Below are 16,935 nucleotides of genomic sequence, written 5' to 3'. Positions count from 1 at the left end.
CACTCTCCCTCCCTTCGTCGAGAGGGCGAGCCGGAGGGCGGGGCAGCCACTCGCCGCGGACTCTGGTTGGCTCAGCGGCCCGTCGCTCCTGGGACAGACGTGGAGGACAGCCAGACAGGGCCCCACAGCCCATGTCCCGCCCCCGGGACGTGCCCCTCCTGTGGAGGAAATTAGGTGGTTCCAGAATGTTGTGCCTTGTTTTGTGGGGCTCTGAGTGCACGACCTGTGCGTGTCTCCTCAGAAGTCAGTCTCATTGTAGTCAATGGGGCTTACTCCCAGGAAAGTGTGGCTAGGACTGCAGCCTCAGAGCCCAGTCCCATGCGTGTCTCCTCAGAAGTCAGTCCCATTAGAGTCAATGGGGCTTACTCCCAGGAAAGTGTGGACAGGATTGGGTTCTCAGGCTGCAGTCCTATCCATACTTTCCTGGGAGTAAGTTCCATTGACTATAATGGGGTGCACTTCTGAGTAGACATGCATAGGATTGGGCTCTAACACCTTTTTGTTCTGGGTATATTCTCTATTTGTTTCAAATGGGGGAATTGCTTTTTAGCAGCTATTTTTCCCCAAGCATCTCTAGGGAAGATGAAAGTGCCGCCCTGCTCCTTGTGGTTCTTCCAGTTTTTTAGCGCTTAGGTACTAGAACTTATGAAAGTTTGTGCATAATTTTTTAAATAAAGATTGTAAGGACACTTATTATTATTTATCGTTAAGGAATATTTATGTACCACTTTTCAGCTAAAGAAGTTCGCAAAGTTGCTTACAGACAAAATCAAAGGACTAAATGGCTCCCTGTCCAAAAAGGGCTCCCAATATAAAAAGTTGCAGAAGATCACCAGCAAACAGCAGCTAGAAAAGACACTGTGCTGGGTGAAGCGGGACAGTTATTCTCCCCCTGCTAAATATGAGAGCAGCGCCACTTCTGAAACACTGTATTGTTTTTTAAAACTAACAACAAAGAGTATTTAAGAATAACGGGTGCCACCAAAATGTTGTTTGTGCTGTTGCCTGCTGATAGATCATGGATCTGGGTGCATTTACAGTATTTATTTAGACCAGGGGGGGCAAACTTGTTTGATACAGTGGACCGAATAGTATACAGGTTGCCTGCTGGGCCAGAAGTGATGTCTCTCTTTCTCATCCCTCTTGCAGCCCAATCCTGAGCTGCCCAGCACCCAAGGCTGCAGCGGCGCCAAAATAGCTGCCACTGCAAACTATGGACGTTAGGCAGCTGCGGATGACTCCTCCCGACACCTCCTCGGGAAGGGGACATTTGTCCCCCTGAGTAAGGGAAGTGGCCCCACAATGGGGCTACTCAACTCTGCACCAGATATTTAGCCAGTGCAGACTAAAGTAGTACTGTGTTGGGCCAGGAGGGCTTCAGATACCGCAGGTCCCACCCCGTCCCCTCCCTCACAACACCTTCCCCCTGCCCTGGAACACCTCCCCCCACACTCCCACTCATCTCTCTGCCACCTGACACTCATACAGAGTGCTGGGCAGCAGCCAGCCTCCGACCAGTACCGCCACAGTGCAGGCTTGCGCCAAGCCTGCTCCAGCACTGGACGGGGCTGACTGTTGCAAGCCTGCTTTCTGGCACATTTGTGACAGTGCATGCCGGCAGTGGGTCAATGTGTGTCAGATAGGATTGGGCCCTTGTTTTAGCCTTTCCCCATACTGTTCCATATCTTCTGAGGCCTCCTTCTATCTCTCCCAGCCCCTTGGCAGAAGTAGTGCTGCAGAAAGGGTGGCACCTCAGCAGAAATGGCACTGCCAAAAGGGTGGCCTGCATGATAATTGAGCTCTCCCTGCACTGCCCTTTCAGCAGCACCACTTCTGAAAAAGAATGCAAAGAGACATCACTTTGCAGCTCAGTAGCTGATGGTGGTGCTGAGAGAGTCCAGTTATCATCACACAGGTCAGAGAAAGAGCTTCTGCAGACTATATCCAGCCCGCGGGTCTTATGTTTGACACCCCTCATTTAGACTGTGTAAGTGTGATAACTACTTGATTTCAGAGAAGCTCACCTCCTGTGTTTCTGCAGGAATCATTGTGAGCAGTTTTGTTCCTTGAGCCACCCTGGATTTCACAGAGCTGTGTTCAGCCAAATTGGCAAGATCAATTCAGGGAACCTTCCCAAAATGTAAAAGGCTATTTCCTTTAGGAGTGGCTATTTGAAATTTTCACCTATCTGAATTATTTAGTTCCTGCAGCACATTAACAAAGCAATTCTATGCATGTTTACTTAGATGCAAGTCCTTTCATATTCAGTGACACTCCTAGTTATGTAAATATAGGATGGTAGCTTAGGAGTGACTTTGTGGTACACTGTTTGGAAATTACTTCATTGGAGTCTGATAGCAAAGGGTCATAAGCCTCTGTTTCATAGCAACATCACCTCTTGGAGGGGGTCTTGTCAGTTAAAGCTAGATAACACTTGATTAGTTACCCTTTAATAGAAAGCAAACATTTGGCTCTATCATAGCTTAGTATGAGTCAGTAACTGGTAGCTACCTGTCCCCACTTGTCATCCCCGTTAGACTTTAGAAAGGTGTCTATGCCAATGAAACTTGGCAGCAGGCCATTTCTGGGGGGTGAAGCATGAGGTGTTTTTCTCACAGCTGATCTCCCTTATGGCATTGGGAAAAAAGGATGCTGGGGGGCAAGCCGCCGGCTGGAAGAGCAGAAGCAGAAAATGGTCACAGCATAGATACACACGTTGCCTGTGCACTTCCTTGATGCTTCACATTTGGGAATGAGATGAACTTTCCTGTTGCAAACTGCAGAATTCCAGCAGACTTCCAGTACTTGAAAAAGGGGTGGACAGACTGGTTAAGAGTTCCTGCATATAGTGAGCTCTGTTGAGTGTGTAGCCCAACCTTGAACACCCTTGTTTAGTCCTGTTCCTTTTGGGTTTCTCTGCCTGATTCCCTCCTTCAGTTTCCATCTGTCCTGAATCCTGCTTTGGTGTGTTTGTCATGATCCTGCCTGAACAGAACCTACTTTTTCAATCTCCTAAATCAGATATGCCACCTACTTTTAATTCCATTTAGGGCGCAATCCTAACCCCTCATGTCAGTGCTTTTTTGCACTGGCATAGTGGTGCCAATGGGATATGTGCTGCATCCTGCAGTTGGGTGTCACTCACGGAGCCCTCCTCAAAGTAAGGGAATGTTTGTTCCCTTACCTCAGAGCTGCATTGTCCTTATGTCAGTGTTGGAAAACTCTTGACATAAGGGGTTAGGATTGCACCCTTATTTGATTTTCATTCTGTTGCCTTGTATTATTGATTTACTTTCATTAATTGTTACTGCTGCACCATATGTATACTTTGTAAGCTGCTTTGGTTGAACTGCATGAAACGTTGGATGCTGGATATAAGTTGGACATAAACCTAGTAAATAAATACAACTACTCTACACACCTTACAATAGTCCAATTTCTTTATCAATGGCTTGACATACAGCAAGTGATATAAAAACAAACAAGTACATATTTTATTATTTATTTAGATTATATCCTGATGTTGAACACTGAAGTGCTTTGCAGGAAGCTCACAATATCATATAATCACATAAAACTGTACAAAAAAGAGAAGAAAACAGATACGTTTTAAAATATTTAAAAGGCCTAGCATCCAATCTTATCCAACTTTCCAGCACTGATACAGCCGCAGTGCAGCTCCAAGGAAAGGGATCAAATGTTTCCTTACCTTCAGGAGGCCTCTGTGACTACCTCCCCCCACATCAGGTGGTAGTGCAGGCCCTGTTGGCATGGCTGCATCAGTGTTAGAAAATTGGATAGGATTGGGCCCCTAGAGAAATAAGAAGGTCTTCACCTAGCACTGAAATGACATCAATGTAGGTGCCAGGCAAGTCTCTTTAGGGAGAGGATTCCATAAAGAATTCTCAATAGAGCCCATAGTCTTCATTGGGAAGAAGTCACTGACAGAGGGAAACTGGTACTTGAACTCTCTTCAGCCAGGGGATAAGCCACACTTCAAAATAACATCTGAATGTCTGGAGAGAAAAGGAGATTAATTAGCATTAAAGATTCCTAAAGTTAGAATTAAGGTGTAATTATCATCTTCTCTCTTGACCAGAAATTTCAAAAGCAACACTATAATTGTTCCATCCTCCTCTGTTGCCACCTTAAGGCAAGGACATGTAGTCACAGTTTCGGTAACAATAACATGCAACTTCCACGCCAGCCTCATGCCTAGCATGACTAACGGCTGGGCTTGGTGCAACATCCTGGTTTAGGAAATGGCAGCCTTCCTGCAATACTTCACACATTGCCAACGTACATTATACAACACAGGGTCAAACTACATTTTACATGAAAAACATAGTTTGGTCATGCAAAGTTAGGTTTTTGTTTTAGTTAACAGCTACAAGAAAGATTATGGGTTAGACTGCAGAGAGTAGGGGTAGGAATGTTTAATACTTTTCCTTTGTGTCGTGGTCTTGATAGAAGTTGCACCCCCCTAAAGCTGCTATTAGCCCCAGGAGAGAAACTTACACTGGCAATATTTTTGGATAGCAGTATTGCAGGGAAAGGGTTTTAAATATGGTCTCTGTGTACATTGCAGTATTAATCTTGATTGGGGCTTCCACTAAGGCTGATATTTAAGTAAAAATAAAAATACAGGGCCAGACCAGCTTCAGCTGAATCAACACCTGAAGCAGCATCAAAGTTCAGCCCTCCTTTTTGATAACATGTCAGCATGAGATCCAAAGCCTCCTCCCTTACCACTATAGGCATCCCCCCATATTCACAGGGGATACATTCCAGCCTCTCCCCTGCAGATACAAAACTGCACATTCGGGGGAGCCCTATCTCTGCCCCCCCCACACCCATTAACTTTGTTTAGGTGTTTACTACTGGCACCAAGCCTTCCTTTTACTGAATGATATAAGCAAGCAAGTTTAAAGCACAATGTGCTGGCAGGCAGTCTGAGTGCCTGAAGAGACTATTCAAATGTTAAAAGGAAGTAGAAGCTGCTTTTTAACCAATGAGTCTCAGGCTTCCTGTCTGTACTTCATACTATAAGTCTGTGTGCTTACAGGGTTCAGTTTAAAAAAGAAACATTTTTGCTTGATGTCAGCGGTAAGCATCTAAACCAGGGGTGTCAAACATAAGGCCTGGGGGCCAGATAAGATCCGTGAAAGCTTTTTAACTGGCCCTTAGTCTCTCCCAGCACCACCATCAGCTGCTGAGGTGTGCTAAGGTGTCACTGCTGAAAGGGCTGCCCGCATGATAATTGGACTCTCCTATCTTATGATCAAGTTTTGTTTATTTTCTCTTCTGTCACTTGCATCTAATGAGTTCCAAAGTGAGACAAAAGTGCTTATTTCTGCTTTATGATATGTTAATGACATCACTTCCTGCCTAATGACATCACTCCCGGCCCTCAGTAGGCATCATGAATGCTGTTTGGCCCACTGTATGAAATGAGTTTGACACCCCTGATCTAAACGAATGGGTGTGGAGAATGGGATCTGCAGATCCATGGATACAGGGGAGCACCTATACTGCCTTTGTCTCCACCTCTCCATCTCCGCTCAGTGCCTGCAAAACAGGATGGATGGAGGATGCTAGGAGTAGTAACGGAAGCCCTCTTCTGCTCTTAGCAATCTTGCTGTTTAGAATAAGCAGCCAAGCAGTGAATGAAGAAGGCAGAAGCAACAGCAGCAGAAACAGCATATAAGGTAGATACTCGCCAATCAGTCAATCTTACAGAAAAAGCAAGGGCAGATTTTTGAGCCAAAATCATGGAATTTTCTATGACCCTCAGATAAGTCGAGGGTTGCACTTAGGGGAGTGTCTGGTTCTAGTTTTGTCTGATTTTACCTGTGACCAGATCCTGAAAAATGACCCACCAGTAATTGTTACCTAAGAACTGTACATTCTCTAAATATAGTAAAAGTTCATAAGATACATTTTTATTCTTTAACTTTTTTAAATTCTGGTCTTCACAACCTTTCTGTAAACACGATCAGAGTAAGTGCACTGTAAGGAGCATACCAGTAAAACAGTGGTTCCCAACCTGACATACATGTGCACTCGACAGGACCTTTAGGGGTTCTTGAAAAAGAATGGAATAATGGCAGAAAAAGGCAAGAATGCCTCCAGAATGCCTTGCAGGGCCAGCAAGGCAGGAAGGGGGGGGTAGCTAGTTGGCTGTGAAAGCCCCACCAATAGCTAGTTTTTGGTCATCAATTCATGTATGAAACAGTGATTGAAAACCAGCACAGTAAAAAAAGCTGAAACATAATATGGAAAGTGATCAATCACCAAGAATTTCTCAGGACACTTCTGGTGCAAAACAGTGCAAAGGTATAGGGCCCAATCCTATCCAGTTTTCCAGTGCCGGTGTAGCTGTGCCAATTGGGTGTGCACTGCATCTTGTGGTGGGGAGGCAGTCTCAGAGGCCTCCTCAACATGTGGGAACATTTGTTCCCTTACCCTGAAGCTGCACTGTGGCTGCACCAGTGCTGGAAAGTTGGATAGGATTGGGCCCATAGTCTTCAGTTCTTCAAACAGATAAAAAGAGAAAATACTGTGATGAATACATGAAGCGTGGGTTTTCATATGGAGGAGATGAGGGCTTATTAATATTAGTATTATTATATTATTAATATTAATAAAACATTTAGCTAATATGAGGGGTACAATTTTATGAAAATGGACTTCCAAGGGGTATGCAAGCGAAAAGAATTGGGAACCACTGCAGGAGAACCATTAATCAAATCCTTCTTTAAGGTGCATGGTGTGTTAAGCCAAAGGCTCAACATAACATACAACTTATAACACATAACTATTATAACTGGGAGTGCGCAGTTCAATTCACAGCAGAGAGATAAGCAACAAGGTATTACTGTAAGTTCAGCTACACATAGTTGCAACCCTATTTACTCAGAAGCAGACCCATTGCTTTCCATGGGTGTTATTCTTAAGTAATGGTGCACTGAATTGTAGCCTGGGACTTTTTCAAATGGAAAAGAGGTTTATATCCTGGTGTCTAAAAAAACAGAGCTCTGCAAAATGCAAGCATTTGCAAAATGGAACAAGGCTGATGCAGGCTCTTCTAAACTTAGAGAAGGAGGCTTGCTTCAATTCAGTGGAAGTCTCAGGAGCAGTAAAAAAGTTAACTTTGGCTGGAGCTTTCCAGGGGTTGCCTTGGAGATTAACAGCCCTCTAATTATTTCTGCATTGCTTCTCAAGTGCTACTTGAAAAGCAGAGATAAGGCAAGGTGATTATCTAAGCTTGATTTATTGACAGAAATTTGTCACCTTATAGGTGAGTATCTATGGTAATTGTGTTCCAGGTGAAAAGAATGTTAAGCCAACAGTAGGAAGAAATGGCTAAGGGCCCAATCCTATCCAACTTTCCAGCACTGGTGCAGCTGCAATGCAGCCTGAAGTTAGGGAACAAATGTTTCCTTACCTTAAGGAGGCCTCTGTGACTGCCACCCCACCAAAGAATGCAGCCCATGCCCCATTGGCACCACTGCACTGGCCCTGGAAAATTGGATAGGTTTGGGCCTTAAGTGAGTAGCAGGCTGGTGGAGGTGGCAGGCAAATCTGAGATGCAGGGCAACCAGTGTCTGTTCATTGCCTTCCCCAGTCTGCTGCTAAAAGCAGTCACTTCACCCAGTCACAGGTGGGCTGGCCCTTGTACAGCGCCAGGTGTGTAAGTTCTGTAGAAGGTTTGCCTATATAGAAAGAACGAATCAGAAAAGGCAACACTAGTTGCAAACCTAGGCACACTACAGACCAGTCATAAGCCAGCACTTCAGCAGCCCAATCCTAACAAGCACTGGCACAGCCAAGCCACCTGGCCTGCACTGTACCCAGCACTAGTTAGGAGCTAGCTGGAGGTCTCCTCAGGGTACGGGGATATTTCCCCCCTTACCCTGAGAACACCCCAGCCAGCCCTATGTATCTCTAACAGCTATTTAGCTGGCAGAAGTCCTCGTGGCCCTATGTAGGGCTGTAATGGAAATGCACAAGATCCCTTGATAGGGTGTGGCAGGCAAGCATGGGGTTAACACCAGGGCCTTAGATTGCAGTGAGTGTGCTGCACAGCTGCAGCCACTTGGAGGCAAAAAAGCCCTCAGGGTTAAAAAACAGCACCTGCAGGAAGGAACAGGGGTGTAGGTAGTAGTAGGAGGAAAGTTTGGAGGGAGGAAACTGAACTGATGGATTAATGCAGTGGTATTCAAACTGGGGCATTGCGATGCCCCAGCCTGAGGGTCCTGGTCCCTTTCCCCTTAAGGGGAGGGGGCAGCCAGGAGGCAGGGAGGAGGCCAGGAGGTGCGGGGAGCCCTGCACGACCTTCAGCAGGGCTCCCAGGGTCAGGGAAGGTGACAGCGGAGCAATCGCACAATGCTCCACTAAACCGGAAGCGGTGTGCGATCGCTCCCCTTTTGACTGGGCTGCAGGGACTGGGGTGCACCCTCCAGTCTCTGCAACAGCCATCCCTGGCTGCGGGGACCTGGGCGCAAGCGCCTGCAGGGCACCTCGGGTCAGGGAAAGTGAGAGTGGGGCGATCGCGCTCCGCCTCCACAAAACGGGAAGCAGAGCGCGATCGCCTCACTCTCACTTTCCCTGACCCGAGCTCAAAACAAGGGCTGCCTGGCCTTATGGCAAGTTTGTGACACCTTCAGCTGGCACAGTTAAGATTGCAGTCATTGACATTGATGAATCCACACCAACTGAAATCCTGATGAAGGGATGTTGGTTAAGACTGGGAAATGGCCCCTTTAAATCTGATATACAGGTTATAAGGAAAGCAGGGAGAAATCTGAACTCATTTTACTTGTTTCAGCGTCTTGTTCCTCTGAAAGTCACATCTGTCCAAGTTGGCATGTGTCCTTTTGCTGCAAACAGTTCGGCCAATATCAACATCAAGTTCATATTTCAGTCCCCTGACAACCTAGAAGAAGCAGTTACAATATCAATAAACATCAGAAAAGGCAAAGTGGGGAGAACAGAAAAAACTTAATATATATCAGAGTTGAATATAGTTGAAAGTAGTATATTTTCATATGCACTAGTACAGGGGTGTCAAGCATAAGGCCCCGGGGCCGGATGCCGCCCCCAGAAGCTTTTTATCCGACCCTCAGGCTCTCAGCTGTTGTGTTACTGCTGAAACGGCAGCCCACTTGAAATTTGGGCTTTCCCAAATCTTGAAATATGATCAAGATTTGCGTATTTTCTTTTCTGTCATTTGTAGTTAATGAGTTTCTATATCAGAACGAAGTCTGGCTTCTGGCCATTAGCTGCTTAATGATGTCACTTACTGCTTAATGATGTCACTTCCGGCCCTCAGCAGGAGCCCTGAATGCTGACTTCAGCCCTTTGTATGAAATGAGTTTGGTGCCCCTGCACTAGTATAGCTTTACCAGTACTATTATAGGTATATTGATGCTTTGCTGTATACAGTCATCCCATGGTCATATATGGGTTTTGTCACAAGTCTGCAAAACCTGATTGTCTCCAGATCAGTGGTTTGCAAATCTTTTAGCGCTAGGATCCACTTTTTAAAATGATACTCTGTCAGGACCCTCCTAGCTTTACAAGACTTTAAAAAAAAGTTTAATTTTACCAGCTGCTCAAGTCTCTGTTTTTATTGTTTTGCTATGGTGGGGGGACCACCTTCTGGAGTGTTTGTTGAGCTCCACATTCATCAGATCAGGACAGTTCTGGTGGTCTTGCATTTCCCTTCACCTGCTCTTCAGTATGAGCCAAGGCACATTTGCCTAATCATTAGTAAATGCATAAGTGTCTGTGTGGCTCAGTTTTACTTTCCATAGGACTCAATAAATTTTTCTCATCAGCTTGTCGGGGGGGGGAACGACGACTTCTTGAGAGTTTGTTCAGGCCTGTGTTCATCAGATCGAGACCATTCTGGCGGTGTTGTGTTTCCCTTGGCCTGCCCTTCAAAGCAGACCAAGGGATGTTGCCTACTCATGAGTAAACAACCACATGCTGCTCCTTTCAGTTTCCATAGGGCTTACTACATTTTCCTTGTCAGCTATCAGCTTGTCAGTTTCACAACCCACAAAAAATCTGGTCATGACCCACAGTTTGGGAAGTGAATTACAGTGGAACACAGTGAAATACTCTGCACATTAACACAGTTTCAATCAGGTCACCTTCAACTCTATGAGAAACTTTCTGTCTTAGGTAAGATATTTCAGGGCTTTGGAACAATAAGGAGGCATTTGGTTTAAATAAGGCTCTCAAACAATAGCACAGTGAACCTCCCTAAAGGATGAAAAAAACTGAGGAATGCTACCTTCAACTGCAATTTGTTTCTCCTACATGAAGATAATATTTCATTAACTTGGGGTAGCCAACAGCAAGAATGTGAACCGGTTTGTTGTGTAAAAAAAACAAAAAACTTGTTGATTGACAGCATACTGCATGACCAAGAAATGTGGATTTTTCCATAAGGAGGGAGAATCAGTTTCTAGTTTCAGATTAATCTGAAGGGGCTTCAGGAGAAAGCCATGCCTCACACATGGGTTTATTTAGCCCAACACAGCTGCAACAGCAGATGACTTGAGGACATCAATAAAAGCTCATTTCACTGTCATAAACTTCAGAAGGGCTAGAGACTGAGGGCACAATCCTAACCCCTTATGTCAGTGCTTTCCTGCACTGGCATAGCAGTGCCTATGGGACATGTGCTGCATCCTGCACTCATGGAGACCTCCTCAAAGTAAGGGAATGTTTGTTCCCTTACCTCAGAGCTGCATTGCCCTTATGTCAGTGCTGGAAAGGTATTTTATGAGGTATTTTATGGAAATGTTCCATCTTGCACTGATATTAGAAAAATGGAGCCATAAAATTCTGCCATAAAATATTAACTGTTAACAAGCAAATAGTTTCTTACCTGCACCATGGCTTTGTTTATATGAGATTCTTTGAACAGGAAGATGTCATTTGACTTGTTGTTGTATCTGTAAACACCAAACCTAGCAGCGCTCTGAACTCCTGGGTCATTGGTCTTCACGGGGATTGGAAATCCAGGTTTAATAGTTGAATTACGCAATTGCCTGTTACCTACACAGAGACAACAATCCACAAACAAAGAATGTTTTGAAAAGCTTGCTCTGTTTGGAACTATGTTATAATGCCAGTTTATTTTCTCCTTCTGTATCCATAAGTCCTTGAGGCCCAATGGATGGAGTGGCACAAGAGCTACTTCTCTGTACTCTCTGTTTACTACCTTCAATTTCCCCTCCAATGTTAACCCAACAGTCTGATCCGATGCATAATCTGAATCCACTTCCAGGCCCTTTCCTAGCAAGCTTTTAAATTACTCTTTCATGAAGTTAGTGAGTGTGTGGTGAACATTCCTGATGTTCTTCTCATTTTTGCCTGTTGTTCACCTGCTTTGGAACTCTTGAACATCTCAGAGGCTTCTGTGATGCATCAACATTCTAAAGGGGATGGGCTGCCATCAACTGATTATAACATCCAAGCTTGTCCTATAGTGCCACTGTTTATTGGGTAAGCATCTTCTTCCCCTGCTGACTGGTAAACAAAGGACCTGACTTTGAGTCTGTTCATTGGACCAAGAAACCTACGTGGCTTCCAGGAGCAGGAAATTCAAGGACTCTGGTTACTTACCCAGAAGTATCCAGTTCCACAGGCAAAACTTGGTTAATGCCCACAGGTTATAAAAAGTGGGGTCACACATCCCCCTTGAAGCATTTGTCTAGGTCCAACATTGGGAGCATCTGATGCTCCCCATAGGTTTGCTCACCCAACCTGTTAAAGCATGAGTGCAAGGACCAGGACTCTGGAATTGTATGAGCAAATAGTACCTAGAGAAGATGTATCAAATAAAATGTTTTATTTTCTGCTTGCATTTTAACATCCTTGCCAACCGTTCCTGCCTCCCCCTTTTTCTCTTTTTGTTGGGTTGTTCTTATACTTATCTCTTTTTGATATCTTTACAGTCCTTTAGTAAACCTTCCCCCCCCCCTGCTTTTACCTATCTGGTCTCAGTTCACTTGGGAGGAAGCAGGTTGACACATCTCTCAGAGCGCCCACATTCAACCATTGCTTAATTTTACAGGGATTCCCTGAATTTTGGGGCTCCCCCTAACCTGAGAAATAGTCAGTTCTTGTTATCTGCTAGAGTTAGTTTCCTGGAAAACCTAGTGGATAGTGAATTTGCAGATAACAAACCATTGATCCTATGAAATCAATGGAGTTAGGTACAAGGGGTACCAGGGGTACCCTGGGGAGGAAGGGATACCATCAGAAGAATCCAGCAGAGACCCTCAGGACACCAGCAGAGTGCAGTAGAAAGTGTCAAAATATCTCTGAATGATGCAGAACCCTTCCAGAGGCTGCAGGGAGCTTCAGAATGGCACCCACAACCAGCGCAGTCCCCTTTAAAATTACCAGCGGAACCTTCCACTGGCCATTTTAAAGGGATCTGCGCTGGTCGCAGGTGTCATTCTGAAGGTCCCTGCAGCCTCTGGAAAGTCTCTGCATAGTGGATAACAAAAACAAAGGTGCAGATAATGAGAGAAGGTAGCAATTCTGTCCCTCTCAGATAAGTGAATTCACAGTTGGCCAATTTGCATATATAGAGAACTGACTGTACATTTTCCCAGTGCAGCCTTTTTCTCTCTGTGCTCTGTGGCTTTGGTTGGTGACAGTAAACTATTCAAATGCTAACATCTGAGGTGGCATGCCAAATGCTGCCGCCCTTACCTAATGATTTTCCAGCCTTTGCTCCTCCCACTCTCCAATGTTCTAGACCAGGGGTCTCCAAACCCTGGCCCAGGGACCAGATGCGGCCCGCGGCGAGCCTCTGTCCAGCCCATGGCCAATCTCTTGTCCCCTGAAAGCCTCTGGCCCACTTGACCAAACATGATTGGGGCTGTGCTCTGGTTGCCCATCTGAAGGGTGTTCCAAGGGCCAGAGTGGTTGAATGAATGGTTTACCAGTCAGCAGGGGAAGAAGATGCTTACCCATTCATTCATTTATTCACTCATCTAAGTTCCATCTCTAATTTATTTATATAAATTTTATATTTAAATTTTTTTTTTCTGGCCCTCTACACTGTGCCAGATATTTGTTGCGGCCCTCTGGCCAAAAAGTTTGGAGACCCCTGTTCTAGATCAGCAATCTCCCATCCCCACAGTTTCTCTTTCTCTCTGTTCTCTCTTCCTTTTCTTATCCAAGGTGTGGAAGGAAAAGGAGAAGTGAAGGCACATAGGTAGATAGAGAAGGGCACCACCCACCAAACTGCTGCATGAGACAACCACTTCAGCTGATCTCATGGATGGGCCGGAGCTATTTTGTCATTTATCCTGACAATGTAGGAGAGAGAGAGAGAGAGAGAGGATTGTGCAAGAGTGACCCTTCTCTTGCTGAACTGCTTTCCCAGCACATGCTTCATATGTATTTTCAGTGTTCTTCCTTAACCCTTCAGTCAGTAACACCAGTGACAAATTATCTTCTTAACCCCCTTAAATTCTTCACCATACCAAACAGAAACCACACCGGAAACAGTCAGATACGGGTTTATCTCGAAGCAGACAATTTTTGAGCCTCATCAACTTGTTCTTTCTGGCTGTTCGCATCTGAATAGAGAAAGAATTTGAAAAGAAACCTTTTCTGGCCTTGCACTGAGGTATGTTTCATGTGCAGCCTGACATACAGGTATTTAGCAAGGGAAGCATTTCCCTGAGCAAGGATGTGATGGGAGAAGGTCTACCTGCTAAATGTCAGTGTTTCAGAGTTCTTAATGGCACAGACCAGTAACATGGACAGCAACCCTAATATTGCCCTTAAATGAAATATTTTAAAATACCAAGTTGTCCTAGTTGTTACTAGCAATGCAATCCTAGGCATGTCTTGCTCAGAAGTAAACCCCATTGTATTTGCAGTATGTTTTAATGGACTCTTCTTTATGATGATTTCACAATTATTGCACTCTATATTGCATTCTTATCTTGCATTTTGCTTTTTTCTACTATATTGTATGCTGCCTTGAGCACACCCATTATTCAGAGGGAAAGGCAAGATATGAATAATTTAAACAAATACATGTTACAGCACAACCCTATGTTTGTGCATAGGAAGTTCCATTGCATTCTGTAAGGCTTACTCCTAGGAAAGTGTGTTTAAGATTGCAGTCCAAGATACCATGAAACAGCCTCCTTGAGAAACCAACTATAATATTGAAATGGTTGATGCTATAAATACAAAATCCACCCAAGGCCAAACAACATACTTTCTTTTTCTAAAACCCAGGAACTCTTGTACCCACTATTAGGCAATGCATGTAGGCAAATACAGTGAGATTAATATGAAGGATGCTTCCTGGTCTTACCGGTTGAAGTCCTGGCCACATCACACAGAATGAGAGCGCAAAAAATAGTCAGACCCCACCCAAAGAGCATGGTTGCTTGCTACCTTATTCAAAGCAGCAGAATGGGAGAGGTTGCTCCACTTGCTTCTGACACCCAACAGAGGAAGTGGGGCTTCTACCTCTTGCTCAGGAAGTCTCATTGGTCAGTAAGAGCACTAAAAAAAACCCAGTGATATATCATTTCTCCTGATCTGCTTATCTCTCCTTGCAAAATCTATACTCAGAAAACTCTGAACAAGGCTGGATGGGTGCACAGTATCACATAGGAAGCACCAAGAAACCAAAGTGTCTTTCTCATTGTGTACCCTTCACAAATATAAGTTGAGGCTCTTAAAGTGCTCTGTATCAAGACCAAATGAAAACTTTCTACAGTGGCTACATTTCTAGTTGAGATATTGACTTTTGGACTGCAGCTTTCCTCTCCTTAAGAGTATGCAGCATTCAAAATGCATTTGATTTTCTGATTGCTTGTTTGTTTAAAATATGTATTGTATCCTGCCTGTCCCCCTGCTTAATGCAGCTCGCCACACGTTAAACACAATAAAAATAAAATAAATAATTAACAAAAAAAACTCCAGCATATGAAATGAAACAATATACAGTGCCAGGAAAAAAAAATCCAAACAGCATAACTTGGATGAGATGGAACAGATCAGCACAAATGTAAAGCTAAGCTACATGGAACAGAAACATTTTCAACTGCCATCAAAACAGTGGTAGTGATGGAGCCAGAGTTACATCCAGGGAAAGGGAATTCCATCACCTAGTTGTCTCTTGTGTCACTCCTGCTTGTGTCACTGCCTGCTGCTTTTTATTGGAGGGGGGGGGCAGCACTTTTCATTGGAAGCAAATATGCACTGCATGTGCTTTGGTCCTAAGGCAGGAAGCTTGCTTAATCTGAACAACAGTTAATGTCAGTGGAGATCTAAGCCATTGCTAAAGCCAGCAAGGAATGAGAGAGAGTATGGCTGTGCTTGCATCAGTGTTCATGGTGACTCCTGCACCTGTCTTTGTGACTCTCTTCAAGAGTCACATGGAAAAGCGACAGCAATATGAACTGTGACTGCTGCATTAGAGAAGTATTCCTTGATCCCATTGACAGTGTGAGGCTTTGGTGTCATCAGTGAGGGGTAAAGGCATAATGTCTTTAGGAGAAAAATGGCAAAGGGCCTCAAAATATAGCCCCCCATACAGTGCTGCAAACCTACAGTCTGGTCCTGTACCCAAGTACCAGCAATCTGATATCCCAGTGTTCGGGATCTAATTTTGTCATAGGAGACAGTACTACCTCTTTGTGAGTAAATGGCAAGAATAGTTCCACTGTGTCTGCAATACCCTTATGTGCTCATGCCCTATTTTCTTGAAGGGTAAGAAGTTCCAGGCGTGCAGTGCTACCCAGATTCTGGAGGAGAGGGCACTGGATGCTTCCAGTGCCGTTGTGATGATACAAGGTAATAAAGGAATGCTTACCTGAAATGTATGTTTCTGATCAGTCTGTATGTGTAAGTTAGAGTAAAGAAGAAATGTCCAAGCAAGTTAGAGTAAAGGGAAAAAAACTGGTTTCGGTTTAAAGTCAAGCGGTTGGCTGAACTTAGCTGCATGCCGCAGATGGTCTTGGCACAGTAGATAAGAATGCATTTGAATGAACAGTTCTTTGTTCTCCGAAGGAAGGGAAAAAAATTGGTTTGTGTTTTGAAAATTTGGTTTGAAGGCTTTTTGAGAGCTACAGGTTGCACACACATGCTAGAAACAGTATTATGGCAATATTTATACCAAATCTCATATAGAAGAACACTAGTCAGCTTAGTTTTCTTATTCTTCTTATTCTTCATTTTAAAACCAGTTTTGGTGCCTCAACAAGTGTAACTAACATTAGCCTAAGTGAGTTATAGTGGTCTAACTGTATTGTAAGGGTCTATGAAGACATAATAACAAATTATAGTCATTTCCGGTTAACATTGCAAAGGTCAGGTTCCCAGAGAAAATGCATGATAGCAATTTTTTTTAGCTGTGCCCGCAAAACCCCATGGTAAGTAAGCTGCATTTCAAAGGCCATAAGTAAATCATGAGGATGGTTATGAGGTGAGGTCACTTTTGAGCAAAATTGAAGTGCAGTACCATTTACTGACTGTATGATGGATGTGTAATCTGAACAACTGGTGATTTGTAACCCACCAATGAATTGTCTCCAATGCGAAATGTATGTGTTTCAAGGAGGGAACCCACTTTGTAACAAAAGTGAGCGAAGGCAGATGCTCTGGGCTTCTCTGTTTCCCACTTCTGATGCTCACACATAGACTTCTCTCACTCTCACTTCTGACTCTCAACCTTTGTAACCTTTGGATTTACAATAAACGCTTGGATTTGATCACTACTGCCTACGGAGTTTTCTTTTGACCTGGGATTACCTTGCAACATCTGGGATTACCTTGCAACAGTGACATTTGCTTTATTTACGAACAGATGGCGGTAGATGCCATAGCATTCCTTACAAGCAATAGCAAATTGCAACAGTTTCCCAGAGAGCT

The 16,935-nt window shown here is 44.2% G+C and overlaps 1 protein-coding gene across 1 annotated transcript; it reads right to left on the bottom strand.

Moving 5' to 3' along the window:
- Positions 1 to 3,631: 3,631 nt before the first annotated feature.
- CST7 (cystatin F) lies at positions 3,632 to 14,438 on the bottom strand. Its single transcript, XM_066612632.1, has 4 exons — positions 14,369 to 14,438; positions 10,904 to 11,073; positions 8,822 to 8,938; positions 3,632 to 4,016 (listed from the first exon to the last, which is right to left on the bottom strand). Exons 1-4 carry the CDS (start codon positions 14,436 to 14,438, stop codon positions 3,939 to 3,941), a joined length of 435 nt encoding a protein of 144 aa, XP_066468729.1. The 3' UTR covers positions 3,632 to 3,938.
- Between the last annotated feature and the right edge of the window lie 2,497 nt (positions 14,439 to 16,935).

This window comes from Tiliqua scincoides, chromosome 2, assembly GCF_035046505.1.
Source record: "Tiliqua scincoides isolate rTilSci1 chromosome 2, rTilSci1.hap2, whole genome shotgun sequence".
Classification (NCBI taxonomy): Eukaryota; Metazoa; Chordata; class Lepidosauria; order Squamata; family Scincidae; genus Tiliqua; species Tiliqua scincoides.
Note: the sequence above shows the minus strand (reverse complement) of the source record. Positions and strands in the feature narration are given on the sequence as shown.

Coding starts and splice junctions, on each gene's coding strand:
- CST7 (XM_066612632.1), bottom strand. CDS start 14,438: ATGCTCTTTGGGTGGGGTCTGACTATTTTTTGCGCTCTCATTCTGTGT. Junction 11,074..14,368: donor TGTGGCCAGGACTTCAACCG/GTAAGACCAGGA, acceptor GTCTCTGTGTAG/GTAACAGGCAATTGCGTAAT. Junction 8,939..10,903: donor TAAACAAAGCCATGGTGCAG/GTAAGAAACTAT, acceptor TGCTTCTTCTAG/GTTGTCAGGGGACTGAAATA.